A 21099-nucleotide genomic window follows, 5' to 3' on the forward strand; every position below is an offset into this window, starting at 1 on the left:
GAACAATGGGGTCATTTGTACTGATTATTTTTAAAATGGTCCCACTTTCAAGTGGCTCTTTAGGAATAACAAGAGGAAGATTTACTGATATTAGAAATTAGTTGTTCAAATGAAGTTGGAATCAAAATGGAAATCTTTGTTTTCCACTCTGCATTGAAGATAGAAACAGCTTAAGCTATGAACAAGAAAATACACTGAAAATGCACAAACTGACTGATTAAAAGGGCTCCATTTTTGTCCTAGTTGCTACCACGCATTTGTGAATCACGTTTGTTTTGGGAAACTGTGAGCTGTCTGTTGTTGTGAACAAGGGTATGTCTGGGAGTAAGTAACTGAAAGCATCAACAGCACTCCAGCTTTTCTTGCTTTCTTCTCCATGCCCTGCCTCAGCAATTAGAGAAAGCCAACAACATACCAACACTACCAAATGCAATAACACTGATAATCAAAGCGCAATTTGTGTGTAGAAGTCTTCAAGTGAGTTTTGGGAATGTGAGATCTTGTAACTTTTCTGGACACACTGACATTCAACATCTGATGTACCTGATCACCTTAATTCATTCACAACTTTATCTTCCACATAGTTCTGACCAAAAATACTTTTGCCCAGAACACAATATTCCAAGTTACGTTAGAAGTTTGTGCTGAATGAGCTTCACCTCTCTGCCTTCACCCAGTTTAACATTCACCCCACCGAGGTACCGTGGAATCCTGTAAGCTGCACTCCAACAGCTTCTGCCTTGTCACTGTTAAGAACAAGTAAATAGACACATTCAGAAACAAAAAGTCATCAATGCTTTTCCTTCACACAAGCTGTTTCATTGTTGGCACTTGCGGAAACTATGAGCAGAGCTTGGAAAAAAACCAAACAAGCAACAAAAACATCCCCAAAAAAATCCCCACAAGTCAGTCTGCCTGGTCTGCTGCAGAAATGCATTTAACACCTGCATGAGAAAGTCAAGTTCTGGATTAAGGGAGAGAATTTGCCTTGGTCTTAAAACCTTTTATCATGGAGGGAAGAAAGCAGGCATAAATGAGTATGCCTGCTTCCTTTCAGACTTATTCAATAGCTTCCATTTCCGTATACACAGTGGAAAAAAAATGTTGTTTTGACTATCAAATCTATAGAAGCACTGTCTCTATGGCCTCTCTTGCAAGGCAAATATTACCACCTAACGCAGGGGTGCACACTTTTCCTTTAAGCATTCATCTAAATCTTCCTGTTGCAGAAAAAAATCCAAAATACAGCTGAGCATTATTTACAAGATAGCTAGAGCAGCCCATGAAGAGAAATAGACATTGTAGCTACTAAACCCACGAAATACAAAACATTAATATTATTCTTTAGTCAGCCTCACCTGCATATATTGTATTTGTAATAAGAAGACTACACAAATTGTTATTGCAGTATCTTGTATTTACTCCTGACATCCAAACTTTGTGTACAATTTATAAGTCAGATGATTACTTTTCTTGATGAAAGTTCAATGCATTTCATTCTTTCTACTCTGTATGTCAACAGCAGCCTCCATACAGGATTCAAATAACTCATCTACCTAATACAATATAATTCAGCTTCTGCCTCAATAGCTGTATTGCACCATTTCTACCAGTCTAAATACAAAGACCGTTTGGGGCCAATAAACAGACCTGGATGTAAAGAAATATTTCATTTGCAATGTCTGAACTTCATTCTTCAGCGTAAAACTGTTTGCAGGAAGACCACAATTCCCTTAAGTTTATTACCTAAATCTTTTTAATCAGGCCATTTTACTCTGAAAAAAACCCCCACCCCTTACCTGTAAATATTTGTTAAAGGGACTCACTCAAATCTTGCACTTCATAAGAGCAATGACATAAGCACAAAGACTTGCTCCTGCACACCTCCTCCGTACTAAATCCAGATTTTTGACTAACCCAATACATGCTTAAAATGGAGTGTTTGCATGATTAATATATGAAAAGCTTAAATTTTAAATACACCAAACATCGCTGTCATCTAATAGTACATCTGCACAATAGTTTGGACTATGACTGCAGCGTAGCTAAGTCCTGATCAGGAAGTACCTCGGGTACTGATTGCAGTATGCCTGTGGCAGGCCAGATTACAAAAGCCTGCTCCAAAACTGAGTTGTGGTTAGCCAGCACTGCATTCCACCTTTCTGTTAAAAGAAAGTTATCCAGCTGTAAGTACCTAGGCAATGCAGCTTAATGCTAACAGCCACATTCACATCAGAAAACAGCCAAGATTTGAGGGTTTTGAGGTAAAGAAAAATACATCAGTCAGCCATTTCTTGGTTCTGACCATTTTAAAAAAAGTTACGTTCATTTTTTGTTTGCAGTGTGTTTTGGGGGGAAGGGGTTAAGTGTCATACAGCACAAGTTTCATACAAATAAAATAAACCACTTGCTGTTTCTCAGTCATTTGAGAAAGGTTTTCTGCATTCAGTATTAACACAATTTACCTCTGGATCTAAGGCAGAAATGAGTTAGTAAACCTTATTCCTCCCTCAAAAGCAGTAAAAGATACCGAGCTCTTCAGCCACATACCCATATCCCAGCAATGCCAGAAGATACATTATTTGTAACATTGCAATGTTATTCTCATCCCTATCTTGGGACTGCAGCAACAGCAGTATACTGTAGTCACAAAACATCTGGAACTCCTACAAACGTACCCAAATGTACAAATGCTACCCAAAACCCACACATTGCACCCTATGGTGATTATTAAGCTGTGAACAATTTTTAGCTACCTAGCTCACATTCTGTGCGCCACATAATACTTTTATTCATTAGTCCAAAATGGCTGCTTGACCACTGCAAACATTTGCGAACTTAAATGCTTCCTTAAAAGAGGGGGGGAAATACCTTTCTAGGGCTTCCAAGTAAAATGTTCCTTTTGTTACAGGTCATCCTTTTGCTACGCATACTCTCATACTTAATTATTTAGTTTAGACCAGGAGCAGAGCTTTGAAGCAAAACCACGTACTGTGAGCTAGTGTACACATGAAAAACCAATTCCCTTTTGAGTAAGAGAACCTGAAAACTCTACTCCAAGAGTTGTACTTCAAATGCAGCCTGCTGCCAAACTGGGATTTCAAATAACCCTGAGGGCTGCATCAATGCAAGGGCATCTGACTTGTACCTACTGCATTTTTCTCCTTCAAGAAGCTTCAAACTGCACAGTTGAGTGGGGACATTCAGCCCAAGGTGCTAAGCTAAATCTAATATAAAGTAGCCCACCTGAATCAATAATGAGGATTTGAGATGCTTCAGTGCCAATAACTTTGATCTGCTCATCCATCCTTACTGACCAAAGCATTTGCTAATTTAGAGACAACCTCAGGGTGTCAAGGGATTGAGAGAGCTTTCCGCTCCTGGAATCTGCCTGGAGCTACAGAGCTCTGATCATGTAGTCTCATTTACTAACTACTAACTGATGGTTAAACACTTCAGAGGGTTCTAGGGTGTTGAAATACCTCCCTTTTATGCACTTGAAAGAGTCCCACCAGAAATGTTCTTCCCTGTTTTGTGTATCACTTAGTAAAACAGAGCCATTTAGTGGTTTTACAAAGTATGGCAAGTTTTACTAAATTCTTTTAAAAAAAAAACACCTGAAGCTTCTTATTTACACAAAAGAAACCTAAATAATTTCTTCAGATGCAAAATGGCCCAAGTAGACACTGGAGCAAATCAAAGCCAGGTTATAGCCTGTCTAATCTGTGAAATAGATTAACATGCTGGCTCACCCTCAGTAATTCAGAATCCAGGCATAATCACTGAATTGACCAAAGCAACATAATAAGACTTGCTTCAAGCATTCAACTTGCTTATTTCTTTGCTAATTCACATCTTACATCATATTTTTTTTAATTTAAAAACAATTTCTTCACTGAGTGGGTGGGCTCAAGAGCCAGTCAAAATGCCTACTACTATTTAAATACACTTTGTCAGACCATATTGAAACAGCCATTTGCAATAGGTCTGGCTTTTACACACACATATACAAAATCACTACTTAACTTTTACATAAAGGCTGAATTTGATCCCAAATAATTTATTGAGTTGTTTTAAATCTGGCACTTTTATATACCCTCTTATAAACCATGAGGGTTTATTTTCTGCTCAGAAGCTACCTTCTAATAGGCATAATGTTGACTGCTTAGTTAAACCTCTAACAGGAGGCATATAAACAGAGTTTCATAGATTAGTGACAAAATATGACAAGCAGTTTATTTACCTTCAAACACTTTGCATAAAAACAAGTACAGCATTTCTCATGCTAGAAGAGGTCCATTGTTTTTACAGCAAATTAAAGGGACAGGCATCTTGGGCAACTCTAGACTACATCCTTATCTAAAGTTGAACAGATTCTTTAATGGCTTTAAATCAAATTTCCTAGATAACCCTTGGGGAAACACCACTTCACTTTCTTAACAGCACTTTTGTGCCCAGTGATGCAGGCAGGCACACCAAAGCCATCTGCTACCCCAACATCACAGAAATCCTTTTACTCAAGAAGCCCTATACTACAGTTTAACTATATTCCATGTTTGGTTTTGGGGTTTTTTTCTTTTTTCTTCATAGTTAGGGGTTAGGAACTCTTTGGCCTAGCCAAATGCAATCTTTTCACAGAAGTATCAACACTCAGGGGTTATGTCACATGCTATCAGGGATCTTCTCAGGTATATGCCTCCCAAGAGGGGCTCTTCTGCTTATGAAGCCATTGAAGAATGTTTCTAAGCTAAAGAACTGAAAGGTTTCTAGAATCATTTATTATAAAGCCTCATAACCAGCAAGTATGAAGCAGACGAAGGCATCCAAAACCAGAACAATACTTGGTTAACTGCCAGTGGCATGGCTATGTCATTTAGAATAAATAAGTCAAGAACAAAAGCCAGAATAGCAGCAGCAATAACCAAAAAGATGTTTAAGTGACAGTATAAACTTGTAAAGCATACAGCCTTTCTCTCCAGGTCCCCAAAGCTGCTGCTGTGACCTTGTTTGGCCCTGTTTGACCATCAAGTCATCAATCAAGACAGAATAATGTTTTTCTCAAAAAGCAATGCCAGTCAGAACATCACAAATAAAAAGCCCCAAAAAGAAAAGGAGGAGGGAGAAGAAGGGAGAAAAAAAAGAAAAAAAAAAACCAAGAGAGAAAACCGCCCCACTGTTCTCCACAAACCAAACTTTCTCAGGACAGGGAACTGGCCTTCAGAAGGAGCCCGTCAGCCTGTTCCCCCCTCAGGCCAGCGGGGAGCGGGAGCATACTGTAGGCAAGACCTGGGTCTGACCTTCGCAGCTGTGGGTGCACAAGCGTGCTCTCACCCAGCTCTGTGTAACACTGCCCCTCGCCGCTCTGAAGTTCCTTGAGGCAAATATTGCAGCCTTCTATAAATAGTTCTTCCTTGTGTAAGGCTCGCATTACACTGGCAGCTTTTTACAGCTCCCTCTACTTTTATTTCATGTAGGCCACCAAAAGTGCCTCCCATCCCCCCTCCCCCCATGAACAAATAAAACTGAAAACAGTTAAAAATTAATGTGTTCCCTTTCCTACAATGCATCACACTACTGGCTGGGAGATTTTAGCTAGACATGCTGTGTACCTGCCTTGGAGAGAGAGAAAGCTGGTTGACCAACACTAGCACAGAGTGCATGAGAACTGCATGTGCAGTCAAAGGAGGAATTCATCAGGTAACAAAACCAAGCACAGAAGTACAGCAATGCAAACTACAAACACCTCAAACGTTCTTTCTGTTCAGTCATGTACATGCAAGGTGTTCACTGAGGTAGATCAAGACAAGATGGACACAAGGGGCATGGTCCAATACTTGCTGAAGAGAAGGAAAGCATCTAATGACTTAAAACAAAAACCAAATCACCAAATCATTTGGGATTAGGCTGCTGTTGTATTTAGCATGTATGAACTCCTGACTCATACACAGCTGATACACAAGCTAAACTACAGGAACGTACACTTTGGTACATTAACACATACGCTACCTACCAGCACATCTCCTCGTACCGCTATTAAAAAAAAAGCGGGTATCAAAGATTTCTCAAACAGTTCAGGTATGGGGGAAACTATACACCAGCAGCAAACCAGATCCTCAAACAGTATGAATGGGAGCAGTGATACCAGAAACCTGAAAAGCGTTATTTGTTTATACACCACAAGAGCATGAAACTCCTGACTTCTTCACTTTGCCATAAGTCTCAAAGACTTTCAAAAGATAGGCAAGTATTTGGTAGTGCTTTTCCACTAGCTGGGATGAGCTGTGGGATGACCACAATTTCTCTAAAATGCTGCAGGGGAGATAACACCACTGTGTCTGCTCGAGTCCTCAGCTCCTTTCCCATCCACAGGAGAACCAGCAAGAGCACTTGACCAGAAGCAGAACAGAGAAGAAAGGCATAAATGCACCAGACACACATGAATTAGCTACTAGTAAAAGGGAAAACACAACAAAGAAAACCCCAACAACCCTACCGAACAGTGCCTGGACCTAGGACAGCATGCAGTAGGTAAAGGTACTCAAATGAAAATGTTACCATTCCAAGCCAAAACCCTGATTAGCGAGCCAAGCCCTATCTTCTTCTTCAGGACAACACTAAAGGGCAAGGGAAAGTAGTGAGAACAGCTGAAAGACCATGCTAGAATGGTGGTTCCCCACTGCCTACTACTACTGTTTAAACAAAGATACAATTAACCTAATTGCCAACAACTTAGGGCCAAGAGTTTTAGTCAACTAACCCTAAACAAAGAATAGACTGACTCAAACCAGATATTCATCACTATTTAAAACTGGGGGGGTGGGGGGTGTAATCTTGTTTTGCATTATTTTTTTAAAATTTCTCACACTTCACAATGACTTTTAAGAGTCTACATGGAGATGGTACAATTTAAATTTTAAAAATAAGCTTGTTCACAGGATTGGAGAAATGTCATCATTTCACATTTTAATAGCTGTCCTGAAAACATTTATACAAAATATCACATAACAGAACTAAGAAGAGTACTGCTTTTCTTTACTATTTCTTATTAACAGAGACAGTGAGAGCAGGGGTAAACCAAACCAGATCACAGAAAAAAAAGAAACAAAATGCCTTACAAACTGCCCCAAAACAAACAACAAAAACCAACACAAAACCCAGAAAAACCCCCACACCACACCTGCTGTGTCCTGATCCACTTACTTTCAGACTGAGTTTATTGCTTTAGACCAAGTTGAATAATGATTTAAAAAGATGTTTAAGAAAAAAAAAAAATAATCACCAAACAGACCAAAACCAACCTGTTCAGTAAGAACATCCCCTCCCTTCCTCCCTTTTTCCTTTTTCTCTCCCTAGAAAGTAAAAACTTAGTAACTTAGTTTCCTATTGCTGCTACAAGAAATTTTAAAGACAGCTATTAGGAAGCTTACCTTCAAGGACAGTCAGACCACCGAGTAAGATGCTAAGAGGACAGGCTTTGGCTCACTAGCAGCACTGGCACTCGCTCCCCGGCAGCAAGCCTTCCCACGTGCTTCAGCAACCAGCACAATCCAGCGAGAACCTCCCTCACTCTTCAAGGTTGTCTTCCAACCCTGAACATGCACAGAGTTCCTCAAAACCCACCCCACAACATCTTAACTGGCGGTTAACACCCCTGGGCCTCATATCAATTTTCTTTTGACATCTTTAAGTAGTTATGTATGGAACACTTTCAACCGTATACTGCTATGTTTGAGAGGACATGAGTGAACTGAACGCAGCTCTGTCACAAGCTCCATAATTATAGCCCTTCTCCAAAGCTTTGGGCTGTAGGGAATGTAGATTACAGCCTCTGCACCAAAAAGAAAGCTAGACCTCCAACACTTGTGGGCACCCAGGCCTTACAAGTCACTTAAGGTACCAGCATTGATGATCAACATTACAAGACTACATATTCCTAAACAACCAGCAGTCCTAGGCCTCAAACCAAGCACCTCTGTCACAGGGACTTCCCAGCAACCATGACATGAGCTGCTGACTAACCAGGGTGCATCTCAACAGACCACTCCAACGCAGCACTGCTCCCCTTCTACTTCCATAGATGCTAATGGCTACAACAAAAGAAATTTCACAGTCCTTCTTAAAATGCTACAGTGTAGTTCAAAAACTGGCACAATTATTCTGTTGAGTCATTTTTTCTGCTTATGAAGTCTGTATGTAAACATCAAGAGTAACATAGGAAAAAAAGAATTTGCTATTTAAAGGTTGCTCTGTATATACCCAGTATTACCATATACATGTGTCTGTGTTCTTGGGAACTAGAAATGTTTATCTTAACAACAGGCTGTGGAATTTTAGGAAACCAAGCCAATTATTCATGGCTTAGTGCCATTAAAGTCAAAGTCACACTAGCAAAGATTTTGGAACAGAGTTTTTTAGAAAATTCCAGGGGCATTAACATGAACATGGCAAAAGCAACACTTTGATGCAGTCTTAAAAAAAAAAAAAAAAAGTCTCCTTACAAGGTAAGAACTACACAAAAGCACAACACAAGTCAAGGGGTAAAAATGCAAATTAAATGTAATACATGCTCTGGTTCTGCTTCATTTGCAGACTAAACTATCTTACTTATTTATGCAATGAAGCTGAAATTCAGCATTGTGGCTTTCCCCAAAGGACCACAGAAATTAAAATCTCAAGTCACTCGATACACAGGGATTAAATGGTTCCAAACAATCTGGAAATAACTGCAATAACCCTTAACCATGGCGTTTCTTGAAGTTGTCCTCAAATTCCTGTATGCATATACATATTCTCCAAAATGCACAACAGACTGAAGTTTCATGCCCGGTACTCTTACCGCAGTCATGGCATAGGCAGTATGAAAGCACTCGACCAAACTGCCCCCTGCCAGATCCTGCTCTATTGTAAATCTCTGTTGATGGAGACCTAAAACTATTATAAGTGGACTAGGCAAGCCAACCTGCTTACCAACCAGTCAATTCGGTTTCCCACTTATCAGCATGCCTTATGGCTTATTCATATCTTAGCACCCAGTCAGAAAGCACTCTGAGTATACCAGCAGCCTCAGGCAAACAACCGAGCCAGCCTTCCGTGAGGGGAAACAGTTCTTTGATGAACCTTATTCCTTTATGTCAAGGGTGGGGTTTTTTTTCTGTGTGTACTCTACAACTTAATTGAAAGACTGAAATTTCTCTGAAATTGAAAGTTTTCACTATAGTATCAAAACAAACCTTTGTTCAGGCAATAAAAGAAACCAGACAAATGTACTAAAATATTACAGACACATGGTAAAGGTGAAAGTGCACAGAACAACATGTACGTTTACAAGGCTGGAAAATACAGCATTTGAAGCACTACTTCATTCAACTGAAAAATATAAAGTTATCACTAATGTTCCCCACCTCAGTTCAAAAGAAAGCCTCTCTCAATAAAAACATCTTAGGATGCTTAGAAATTTCTTGCTTCAAAATGTTTTTTTCATTATATAAATCTGGCAAAGCAAAAGGTCCCATCAGCCTCAGCACCACAATTAGGAATCATTTTCCTCTACACAATACACATACTCTATCACAAGCAAGGTTATCATTCCAAATACTAAAATTCCTCAAAACAACAAAAATATTTACTCAGATTTAAGATCGGAACATCTTCTGGACTTTTAGTACTCACAGTTACATTTGAAGAAGACTATATTTAACACCACAGGAAAGTATCACTAAAACCAAAGTAATTGCCTGACTATTTTAAGACTTTTGCCCTTTTTGCTTGTGCACTAAGAAGCAAGCTTCTGTCAAGGCAGCTATGGAAGATTCAGATTTCTAGATCAACAAGAAAAATGGAAAGCAAGGCCTACAAGTACAACCCCGAATATAAACACAGGATTTCCTGAAAGGAACAGATCTCTTTACCTACTCTCTAAGGTCCCCGTACAGATTGCTCATTTGACATACAAACTCTTATTTGAGCTAAAAAAGGTAAAATGGCCACCAAGATTTGACGCTGAAGCCAGTAATACTAAAAAATGCCTTGAAACTGTGCACCCTCAATTTCATTATTTAGCCTTCATTACAATTTTAGGTTCTCCCGTACAGTATGTTCTAGCACCACACCTCAAAGCTTTATCCCATCTCTTTTACTGTCAAGACAGATTATTAAACTTTCCTTGCTATTAAATAAGGTCTGGGGAGCGCTTCCTTACAGCTTGGTGTGTCTGACAGGGAAAAATTAACTTGCTTGGAAAGGGCTGCACATCACATCATTAACAGAGAATTTTTAGAAAAATACTTCTGTATTTTACACAGGCACTGGCTTCCCTGAAACAAAGTCACCTTTTAACTCCTCCTACAGTTCATGTAAAATAGCTTCTGATTTACATTTAGTCATGCTTTAAGCACAAGCAAGGTGACATATTACAGTTTTTCTGCCTGAGGGTTTGGCTTCCAATAGAATTTTCAGCAACAATGCTGAAACAACATTAAAAAGCATACTCAATAACAGCAGCAGAGATCTCCAGGCCATCACTTGTCCAATAAAGCCAAAACTTGTTTGTGTTTAACCATTTCTTGGTCACCCTTTTGGTCAGAAGAACAATAGGAGTCCAAACAGTTCACTCAGCAGTTGAAGCAAAAGACAACCGTATCCCAAAGAGAAAACTGGAGTTATCTCCCCTACCAGGACGCTGGGAATTAAACATTGTAGTTATTCCTACCGCAGAGTAGAGACACAGGTACACTAGACCACCCCTACTTTCCTTGCTGTTCTGAATCCAGACTCTGTTTTGAAAAGCATACTGTTTATTCGCCTGTACCAACCAACCATGGGGTTCAAAGACACAACCCTCAATTTCTACTAAGAACCATTTTCTGTTCTCCTCAGTAAAATATTCTGCCACCACTTTGAAACTATCAGTTTGTGATATTCCATTTTTCTTCTGTGTGCTCTTAGGTCTCAGTAAGGTTCCACAGTCCATAGCAGTGAAGCTCAGTTTTTACGCACCTGTCCCTCACCATGGAAACAGAAATGGAAGGAAAAAAAAATAGCATGCACATACCTAATTTATATTATTGAATAAAAAAAATCAAAGTACCCTACTGATAGCCATTATTAAGCTGGAATCTCCACAGCCAAAACAGGAAGCACAGCAAGCCTCCCATGACTCAGGCCTAGCAATAATTCCCTTGCAAACTTCCATCGTCATCAACACCAGCAACTGACGTGTCAAGGCCAAAATAAGCCACTGACCCATAGTTTAAAAAGGCAGCCAGCTCCTAAGCAGCACCAAGTCTAGCATAACCCCCCCAGAGTGAATGTCTTAGTAATGACAAGCAGCACCAGAATCTTCCTGGAGTTCTCCTTGTTTTAAGAGATCCACACGCTTCCATCCTAGGTCTGCAGTTCCACTGCTCGTGCCCTTGCTCCAAAGTTACAGTTCAGTCCAGACTCCACAGCCATCAAAATTCTCACCAGCTGCCTGCACAGCCCCTGCTCACAGCCCAAGCAATCTCTGCAATTTCAGTAAGACATGGTGCCACCTTCCCAGGGGTATGAGCCAGTGCTGAAACGCTCTCCGCCTCAGTCTCACTCTACCTACACTGACTGCAGTAGAAACACGAAGGTTTATTAATAAGCAGGAGGAAAAGGTCAGCGATTTCACTTGGATCCACAACTTTCTAGCTAAGATCAGTTGCACAGTATGCCAGAAGGGCCAGATAAGACACAGGCTTTCCCAGAACATACCATGAAACTCCCACAGAATCCAACTGCTAAATAAGTGCTTATACAGCCACATCGATACAGAACAGAAGGGTGTTTACAACTCCTACCAATTTCAGATAATCCATGCTAAATCTACAGTGAGGTCGTAAAACAAGTCCAGCAACAGACAACCAGCACTACATTTCTGGGAGGATTTTTGCCGAGTTCTCTCCTTTGAACTTTCGCACAGTGTCATTTCATAGATTTCCATTCTTCCTCTATCTTTACATAATGTTCAGACCTGAAGGCACTAAAAAAACAACAGAGCTGTTCATTAGCTTTTCAAAGGCCTATACAGAGATACCAATTTACAAGGCAATTAAGCCATACAAAACCCAAATCCATAGCTAGAACAAAGAAGAGTATTTTCTTGCTGCTAGAATGCATATGTGGAAGTTTATATAGAGTGCATATATTTATTGGCATGGTGTTTAGCTGCAGGTTTCTGAATTCAGACAGATTTTTCCTCTTTCCTCTTACAAAAGTTTATTCTTATTAGGCAAGGACCTTGTTTTTGCAGTCATGCATCACAACAATGTCACTGAAGACATATGAATCTGTTCCACTGATTTCTTGAAAAATATTTATTTATTTACAATTCTGGTTAAAATAACATAGATGCACATTAGTGCACAGTGGTAGAGTATATTCTCACAGATGAAGGCAAGACAGGACTTTGAACATGCTCTACCCTTGCTCCAAATGTACCTGAAGACATTACAGCTGGGCAGCACTGCCCCGTCGTTCACAGTGCAAAAAGGCAAGTGGAGGACACTGGACACATCATTATGTTCCTCTGCACAGCCACCAGACTCAGCAACAGGCATACGTACGCCATCAAGTCTTTAAAACCAAACATGTAATGGTTAGCTACCACATTCCAGTTTGCATTCATCATCAGTTCCCCTTGCTGCAAGATAAGGGGCACCACCATAGCCACCAGTTTTTAACTATTATGGTCTGTGTTCTTTACAGATGTAAAAATAAAACAGAACTTTAGCTTAGCAATTTTGCATGTTACCCAGAGTACCTCACACATTCTACATGACAGTGGGCAGAAAACACCTGACCCAACACAGCTGAAGTGCCATACACATAATTTTCTTACAAACATCCTACATAGGCAAAGTTGCACCACCAGATTAAGCCCCAAAAAATCCACATGACTGCACATGGAACACAAAAGTCAGTCACCATACAATAATCTCGGCATGACCAATGCCCACGAGTTAAAATGAAGAAAGATGACCTTCAGCATGAATGCATTCTGACTGGCCAGAAGAAAGAAAAACAAACATTTTGAAAGTTATTCTGAACTGAGAAAAAATGAAAAAGAAAGTTGTTCCATATGAGATAGTTGATACTACCCCAGTATGAGGAGATAGTATGGTGGAATATATAAAACCTAACAATTAATAGTAAGACGAGAGGTGGCTCATAGTTCAGTTCAGACGCCTGCACATCTTCTATTGCGTGGAATGTTACTTTATGAAACACTGCAGCAACTGACTGAGCCTACCTTACTTTATCTTTGGTGTCCCCACAGCAATGAAACACACATCACAGAAATGTTTCTGCTATGTGGCAGCATTCCCAGGTATGTTATTTGGAGAAATCTCAAACAACTTTGAATTCCATTTTAAATTCTCTACCTGCAGGTTTTATTTGCAAAGATAAACATGCAAGTGAAGCAAACAACATCCATTCAGCCATGCACATGGTGAGTGAAACACTGGGGGTGATCTTTGACTTCAGCACTATATCAAAACACACATTAAAAATAACAAAATGTTGGAAGAGAGGAAGGGGAAAAGCACGGCAATGTATTTAGGGGAGTCTCACTAGCTATTCTGCCACCAAGAACGAAGCAGCATCTTTCCTGCCCTGAGTTCATAATGCAGCACATAAACATGTAAACTGGTTTATCTTACCTCAGATGTCTTTTTTATAGAATAGTTCTGTGAACAAAATACATCAAATTGAAACTCACAAGAGTTTTTTAAATATCAGATTTTAAATATTAAAAAGCTGCTTGTAGCCAAGTATCACAGTTAAATTAAAGGTTCCACAATTTATAACAACCTCCTTTTTCAGTGGCACTGTTGTCCACATCTCCCTTCCCTGGTTGCTACGCAATCAGGAAAAAGCCTGGCATATAAGCAAATGCAGTGTACAAATTAATAAAACTCCAACTTCACAAAATCATAGAATGGCTTGGGTTGGAAGGGACCTTAAAGATCATCCAGTTCCAACTCCCCCACCATGGGCAGGGACACCTTCTGCTAGACCAGATTGCTCAAAGCCCCGTCCAACCTGGCCTCGAACACTTCCAGGGATGGGGCATCCACAGCTTCTCTGGGCAACCTGTTGCAGTGTCTCACCACCTCATAGTGAAGAATTTATTCCCTATGTCTAATCCAAATGTACCCTTTTTCAGTTTATAGCCCTTACCCCTTGTCCTAGCACTACAAATAAAAAGCCCCTCTCCAGCTTTCTTGTGGGCCCCTTTAAGTATGGAGGAGCTGTCTCTTCTCAGGGCTGAACAACCTCAACTCTCTCAGTCTGTCTTCATAGATGTGCTCCCTCCTCTGATCATCTTTGTGGCCCTCCTATGGACTTGCTCCAACAAGTCCATGTCACTTTATCCAACCTGTCTCGGGTCAGAGCCTTTCCACTAACGCGCAGTGAAAATGAGCACTTCTCAGATTCACTCTAGTTAAATGCTGTCAGTCGGCAGAGATACAGGCAGCCTTTGAACATCATCATCACAGTGCAAAAGGAAGTTGCTGCCCATGCAATTTACTCATTTCCCCTCAATAACAGAGATTATTCCTAGCTGGATGCTAGCCAGCAAACCTGAGAAAAGTGCATTTTCTTTGCAAGTTACCAGGAAATAACAACATATAAAAAAATAGACAAAACAGCTGGGAATGAAAGGTACCTCCCCCCCGCCCCCCCCCCCCCCCCCCCACCTTTCCCATTCCAAACTGTTGGCAGCTCCCTTTTACAGCTCTCTGCCAGGGATCTGTCCCCCAGTGACTCTAAGAATCTAACCAGACGGCTAAAAATAGCTTCTCAACTACAAGACATGTACATTATCAGTGGAAAACATTTCTGTAGACCTAGTAATAGCCCCACAGCTCAGTCTGGTGACACAAGAAATTGAAGAGGCAGACTAAAGAATGCTTTGTCAGGTTAGGGAAGCCTTTAACGCATTCCCATCCATGTCCATCAGACAGAATGTATATTCTTTTCTCCAGGTGACAGATACTTTACAGGCAGTCTTGTGTAATAACATTATATGACAATTTGTAGGCAAGTGCAACATTCCCAACACTCGAAGTCATTTTTCTCACTATAAAACAATAATAAAGCAGACAAGAGATTAAAAGACTTGCCCAGGTCACTTTTGTATGGATACCCATGTTGTGGGTTCTGCTGCTTCACCGCACACTATGATCACTACAGGAAAAATGCACATGTGATCCTCCATTACCCAAAGTTTGGAGCTACAGAATTAAAGGCCAGTTACAGTCTCAAGGCACACAAGGCATGTTTCCACCAAACCGTGAGAAAGGAGAGTAATTTTTACAGCACTTCATGAAATGAAAGAGTGCTTTTAACACCAAAAACACCCAGTTGCTTGTTCTCCTTGCCATCTCTAGAACTGAGTTCTCTGGTTTAACAGCAAGAATTTAATGGAATAATGGATTGGTCTGCTGTCCAAAACATTTGTACATAAAAACATTTGGTCTGGATTTTTTGAGGTAGCTGTAACAAAATCTGCCTCTAATACAAATGAATTGGAGATTGAGGCTGTCCTTTGCATAGATGTTCACTGAAAAACCCAAGATGGTAATTTCTGATCAGTAGCAAAGCAATGCAATATTGTTCAATACAGAAAAAATATAAACATTGCCCTCCTTTCACCTTCAAAAGAATTAGGTTTATGCTAACCAATAGATGCTAATCACTTCTAAATTATGGTAAATGGAAATATAACAGAGACATGACATCTTCAGACATTGCATAAAATGGCATTCTGCACTGTGTCACTGTGCTAAGGTACCATTCAAAATTTTCAAGATGTCTTAATAATAACATTGACTCATATTATCTGCATTTTAGGTTTTTTTTAACTCAAAAGGAACTTGCCATCTCTCAGAAAAACACAGGAAAAGTTAGCAAGGCTTTGAAACCTCATACGCAAAACTGTCCTCCCTATATAGACCACAAATTTCTTCAATCTCCACCACTCACTGCTACCAGAGGACTTGCCCAAAATGAATGGAACAACAGAGTTCTCATGTCATTACAGCAAAAACTCTGCAACCCATCACAACAGCCTTGGTTTGACTCTTACTACCAGCTTGATTCTATTTGGTTCACAGAAGTCAGCTTTGTTAACAAAAGCATTTTAAGTAGTGAAGCAGTCACCATCAACTTCAAAAGTTTTGAAACAGAAAGGTGTCCTATTTACTCCATCTCTGTTTTTGCATGGGTGTAGAGGTATATTAACTCATGGAAAACAAAAACAACTTTCATAATGGTTACCTCCAAAGCTGAATCTCTGGTTAGGAAGTTATAGATCCATAAGTACAGTTACATGTCATAAACTGTGATCACATTAAGGGCTGTCATTTTAAGAAGTCCGGGAGTGATATCAACACCACCTACTCCAGACTTTGAACACATGCTTAAGAAGCATTTTTTCTTGTACAGTTTAAATCCCCAGCTGCTTCCAGACGAACAATATCATTTTATCGCAAATAAATTCCTGTGTAGAGTTGAACTGATACTTGGGAAAAAAAAAAAAGAATGTTTTATTAACTAAAGATTTAAGAGCACGGGTGGGTTTTTTCTCCCAAGCTCAGTGCAAATTTTAGCAAAGCAGAACTTTCCATGGCTACTGTAAACATACAGGGAATCCATTTGTCCATTTGTTTTTCCCATGACACTTTTCTAAGAGGGCAAGTCACATCAGTTACACTATGACCCTCCTACTGATGTTATGTTAATGACCACACCAGAAACCAGAAGTTTTCTGAACTGAGTTAAAAATTACTGTGCTGTTAATGTAATAACTGTTATTTGATGTTACAGTATTGGGAAACATACAAGTAAACTAGTGCTTAGGCATAACTTTAAAAAAAAAAGTAGGAATCCCAGTGAACTTGCATCCTTTTTTAATAGGCAGAGTGAAGAATTTGTCTGTTCTAAAGACTGCCATTTCAAGATAAACATTTATACTCAAGGGTTGTTTGGTCTGGTTTGGGTTTTTTTGGGGTGGGGTGGTGGTGTTTTGTTTTATATTGCAAGGAGGGCACTGAAAGGGCGATGCATCTGAATTAATTTACCTGCTTCCCTCTCAACTCTGAGACGTGCACTTTCCCTACATTTGCCATCTCTCTCACTGCTTCACTTGTGGGAAGAACAAGAAAGGCCATGTTCAAAAGTCACCCACACTTCTCAGCAAGCAGAAAGATAATCTGACCAGAGCACCTACTTGTTTCATATTCCCAGTCCAACCTATCAGGAGTGTCACCAAACGTTTGCTTAAGACTCCACTGAAAAATGGCTAAATCAGACCAAGTGTCAGTATTGGAAGGCCGATTTTCCTTCACTCTCCCTGGTACCCTGAGGTGTAGATGTGCAGTAACAGTTGCTGATGTACTGCATTTCCTGAGAATAAAGAGCGGGGTTAAGGGAGGGAAGCAAACAATCTGGCCAGAAACAAAAATAAGCTCAACTTCTCTTATATCAATACATGTCTAAATTAGAGTTTCCACATGATATCTGAGCTATCTATATTAAGCCTCTCAGGCCAGTCTTCCACTAAATTAAGCTCTTGAGTGGCTTAAAGTTCACATGATTTTTAGAGCCTAACTAGGCAGCTATTCTTTCTGCATCTCCTGTATTGAAACTTTGTCAGCTCCTTTTTTCAACTTCAGGACCAGCTCTCTGATGAAACCTTTCATGTGTGAAGTCAAACGACATCAGGAAGCACATTTCATCTCTTTTAGAGAAAAAAGATTTCAGAATGAGGTGGGATCAAAGAGAACAGCATCACAGTTGATGAGGAAATAGTTTCAGTATTTAAAAATATAGTAATAGAAATGTATTTCATTTTGAATGAAATGTATTGTGGTTTCCCTATCACTTCTAATCCTCCAGTTTTCCCAGTAATTCCTGTACAGCCCCATGATGATTTGAAGGCAAGCTGTACTGTTTTAAAAGGCCACATATTCACCTCAGTCTTTAATTTGTATTTGAAATGTGTTGCCTCAGAACAATTCTAACCAAAGTTCTAATTAAGAAGGCTAGTAAGCGTATTATAAATAAATCCAAATACTTTCAGTTTTGTTTAAAGACTGAAGTTACTCTGTTTTCTTCCTAGTCTGCAAAGACTGCAAGTCTTAGTACAGACCCACCCTTTGCATTTATCCAAGCTCCCTTCACACATTTTGAACCAGGCTGCTCACTGAACAAAACCTCCTGACTACAGAGCAGTTTCTAACAGCACCTGCCACATTTCCTCTGCCTGCAACTTTTCTTCTTAGTATCTGTGTTAATGCCACGTTTTGCGACACAGTTCACCCAAAATAAATAAAACCAATTTCCACTGCAGTCCATATTACAGCAGTACAGACATTAAGCATATGGGATACACAAGGAGGGGAAGGGGAGTGGTTTCAGGAGAAATAGAAGTCCATTGAAAGTATTTCTGATTTTAACATGTTCCCTCAAAAAGGCTTTCTCCACAAGGACTGAAAATTGCTCAACACCTGTGCAAGGCAGGAGTTCCTCTGTATGTTAGAGATAGATAAAAAAAAGTGGGGACAAACTCTGAATGACTGATGAATACCAGCACCTCACGGGAAGTACACTTAACAAAAAGAAACAAGAAGTGTGGGTGAGTGAACAGGGAGACTACAACTTTGTAGTCCCTGTACATTTATGTTCTTTATGAGGAGGTGAAACAGAAATTTACAAGAAGAGAAACCAAGACATACGAAAATGAACAACAACAACAACAAAAAAATCTATCAGATTTATTTCACCCAAGGACACTACAGATTTTTAGTCTAGTTGCTATGGACAAGGGCTCCTACTAGAATTTAAGACTCTTCAGTTGCAATGCAATCCTACCTGAACAAGTGGGGACAGAGAAGGACAAGAGTAAAAAGAGCCAACAAGAAGGGTATTGTTAGCCCGATATGAACTCCATCTCTGTCCAACTGCAATTACAATCCTGTAACTTACCAAGTCATGTTACAGGTGCTAACAACTCTAAAACAAACAAAGTCTCATTTCACTCCCTTTGCTCTCCTACAATAGTCTAAACCAACTGTAGCACTGAGATTTTCGAGTGTGTTCAGGATTTTAGGCATTGCAGGGAGTGCCAGCCTAAAGCATTTCTCTAAAGTTTTAAAATGTAGAGCTTTTTATCAAGAAATGTCAACTTCCTTCAAGTCAGTCAATCACAGAGCAAGGAACAGCTATTATGGGCGTTGTTCCAAAGCTGAAAAGCCCTTTAAACTATTTTGGCTCCGAGATGAAACGGGGTTTGTTACAAAGAACATGTAAAAAATCAACTTGATTTCTTGGTTTAACTTGATTAGAAGCAGTTGCAAATTTTTTACAAATTCAGTAAACATACTAATTCTTTTAACAGAGTTCAGACACAGATAAGTTGTGGAGTAGTAAAAATAACTAGTTAACTGTAAGGAGTTCTTCCTCATTTGATTGCAGCAATGAAGATTATTACATTAAAATTCATTAGTATGCAAACAAATTCATAGCAGCAATGTTGGGGGCAGGGATGTCTAAATAGCTTTCCCACCTTCCAGCCACCAAAACACAAGAACTCTTCAACAGTAATCTAGTATTTTAGAGTGATCAAGATTTAAAAGATTATTCTTCAAGAAAAGTTCTATGAAGAAAATAGTTCACACCATTCCAAATTCATGCAGTAATTTTTAACCATTTTGCATTTTTCTGTTTTACACTTCCGGTGTCTAATACAGGTAAGAAAATAAATAAATAAATACAGATAAGAAAAGCAAACTCAAACCACATTCAGAAAATAAGCTTAATGTAATGATGACATCCCCAGCACAAGTTATCTTGTGTTTCAAAAGAAACACTTGTGTCTAAGCTCCTTATATTGTAGGAATTTCTATTTTAACAATAGAACTAAGTCCAGGATACCAGTTAGATGGGCATCATTAGTAGCCTACTTCAGTAAACAGGCCCAAAGTTACCAAAGCATCTATCAGCATATGCAGAGATTAATACACATAGCAGATAAACACATTTCCTGCTTCTGGTGCTCCAGGATCACCAACAGAAATCAGTGACAAATGAACTGTCCTACAAATACAGGACAATATGAGTATCCCAAATAACTGCTATTTCTTCACAGTTGAAAGCCTTCAAAACTGTGCAAGTAATTCTGCTTTCACCGATTTGCCTGCTCCGAACACACCACTTGTTTAACAATAATACCATGATTTAAGATACCTGATGCCCATAACAGTTTCATCTGTAACGTTAAAAATATAGCTGCCTCAGATTGCTTCTGGTTTATTCTCAAAAAATTCTTACGGTGGCAGCATTTTAAATAACATGTCAGTTCACTAGAACTGCCTTCAGACTTTGAGGCAGGGAGAGAGAAAGCAGCCACAGCAAACAGTGGTCCTTGGCCCATTCAAGCACAGTACACTGTCGATGCCTTGCTTTTGCAGACGAAAGCATTAAGTCTTTTCCTTTGCCCCATCAGAACAAAACCTGCATCTGACAACACAACAGCAGCTCAGCATTATTAGAGAGAGACCAGGCAGTGTTATGCCATGCAATAGCTGAAAAACAGCATTCAACTAAACTGCAGAGTAAGGGAAACCAAAAAGTACTAAAGCAGCGTTTGCCACGTTCCCTTCCCTTGTCTGAGTTAATTTAAAACGTGGCTAGCAATGCCTCTGCATACACTACCTATATACCACACCCAAAGCTAAGCTCTAAGAGAGACAAACAGTGTAAGGGGATTACAGCTCGGTAGCAGCCATTGCTGTACCTGGTTTGCAATTCTTTTTGCTCTTGATCATCTGCACAGCATTCTTCCTTTCTTGAGCGTCCTTTTCCCTCCCAGAATGTCACCATTTGGCTAGCAGGCTTCTTTAAGCGTTGCTTCTATTTGCGTTTCCCCCCACATGAACAGTTCGTGATGCTGTAAGGTCATTTGAATGCAATTGTAACTTTGGCTCACAGACAAGTTTCCTCACCCTCTCTTGGCAGAGCAGTTACACAAACTACCAAACTGAGTCAAAAAGAAAGGGATGGACTACT

The 21099-nt window shown here is 39.7% G+C and overlaps 1 protein-coding gene across 6 annotated transcripts in view; it reads right to left on the minus strand.

Annotated features, from left to right (window-relative positions):
* Positions 1–21099, minus strand: part of TRAK1 (trafficking kinesin protein 1) — a 140707-nt gene that overhangs the window by 93082 nt on the left and 26526 nt on the right. The window contains exon 1 of one of the 6 annotated variants that reach the window (XM_055803794.1): positions 20828–20935. The exons of the other annotated variants lie outside the window; for them this stretch is intronic. Coding sequence (XP_055659769.1) covers positions 20828–20913 — 86 coding nt within the window. The 5' untranslated portion in view covers positions 20914–20935. Of the gene's footprint in view, positions 1–20827; positions 20936–21099 lie in introns of those variants that run through there. 6 annotated transcript variants of the gene reach the window in all.

Source organism: Falco peregrinus, chromosome 5 (genome assembly GCF_023634155.1).
Source record: "Falco peregrinus isolate bFalPer1 chromosome 5, bFalPer1.pri, whole genome shotgun sequence".
In the NCBI taxonomy this organism is placed as follows: Eukaryota; Metazoa; Chordata; class Aves; order Falconiformes; family Falconidae; genus Falco; species Falco peregrinus.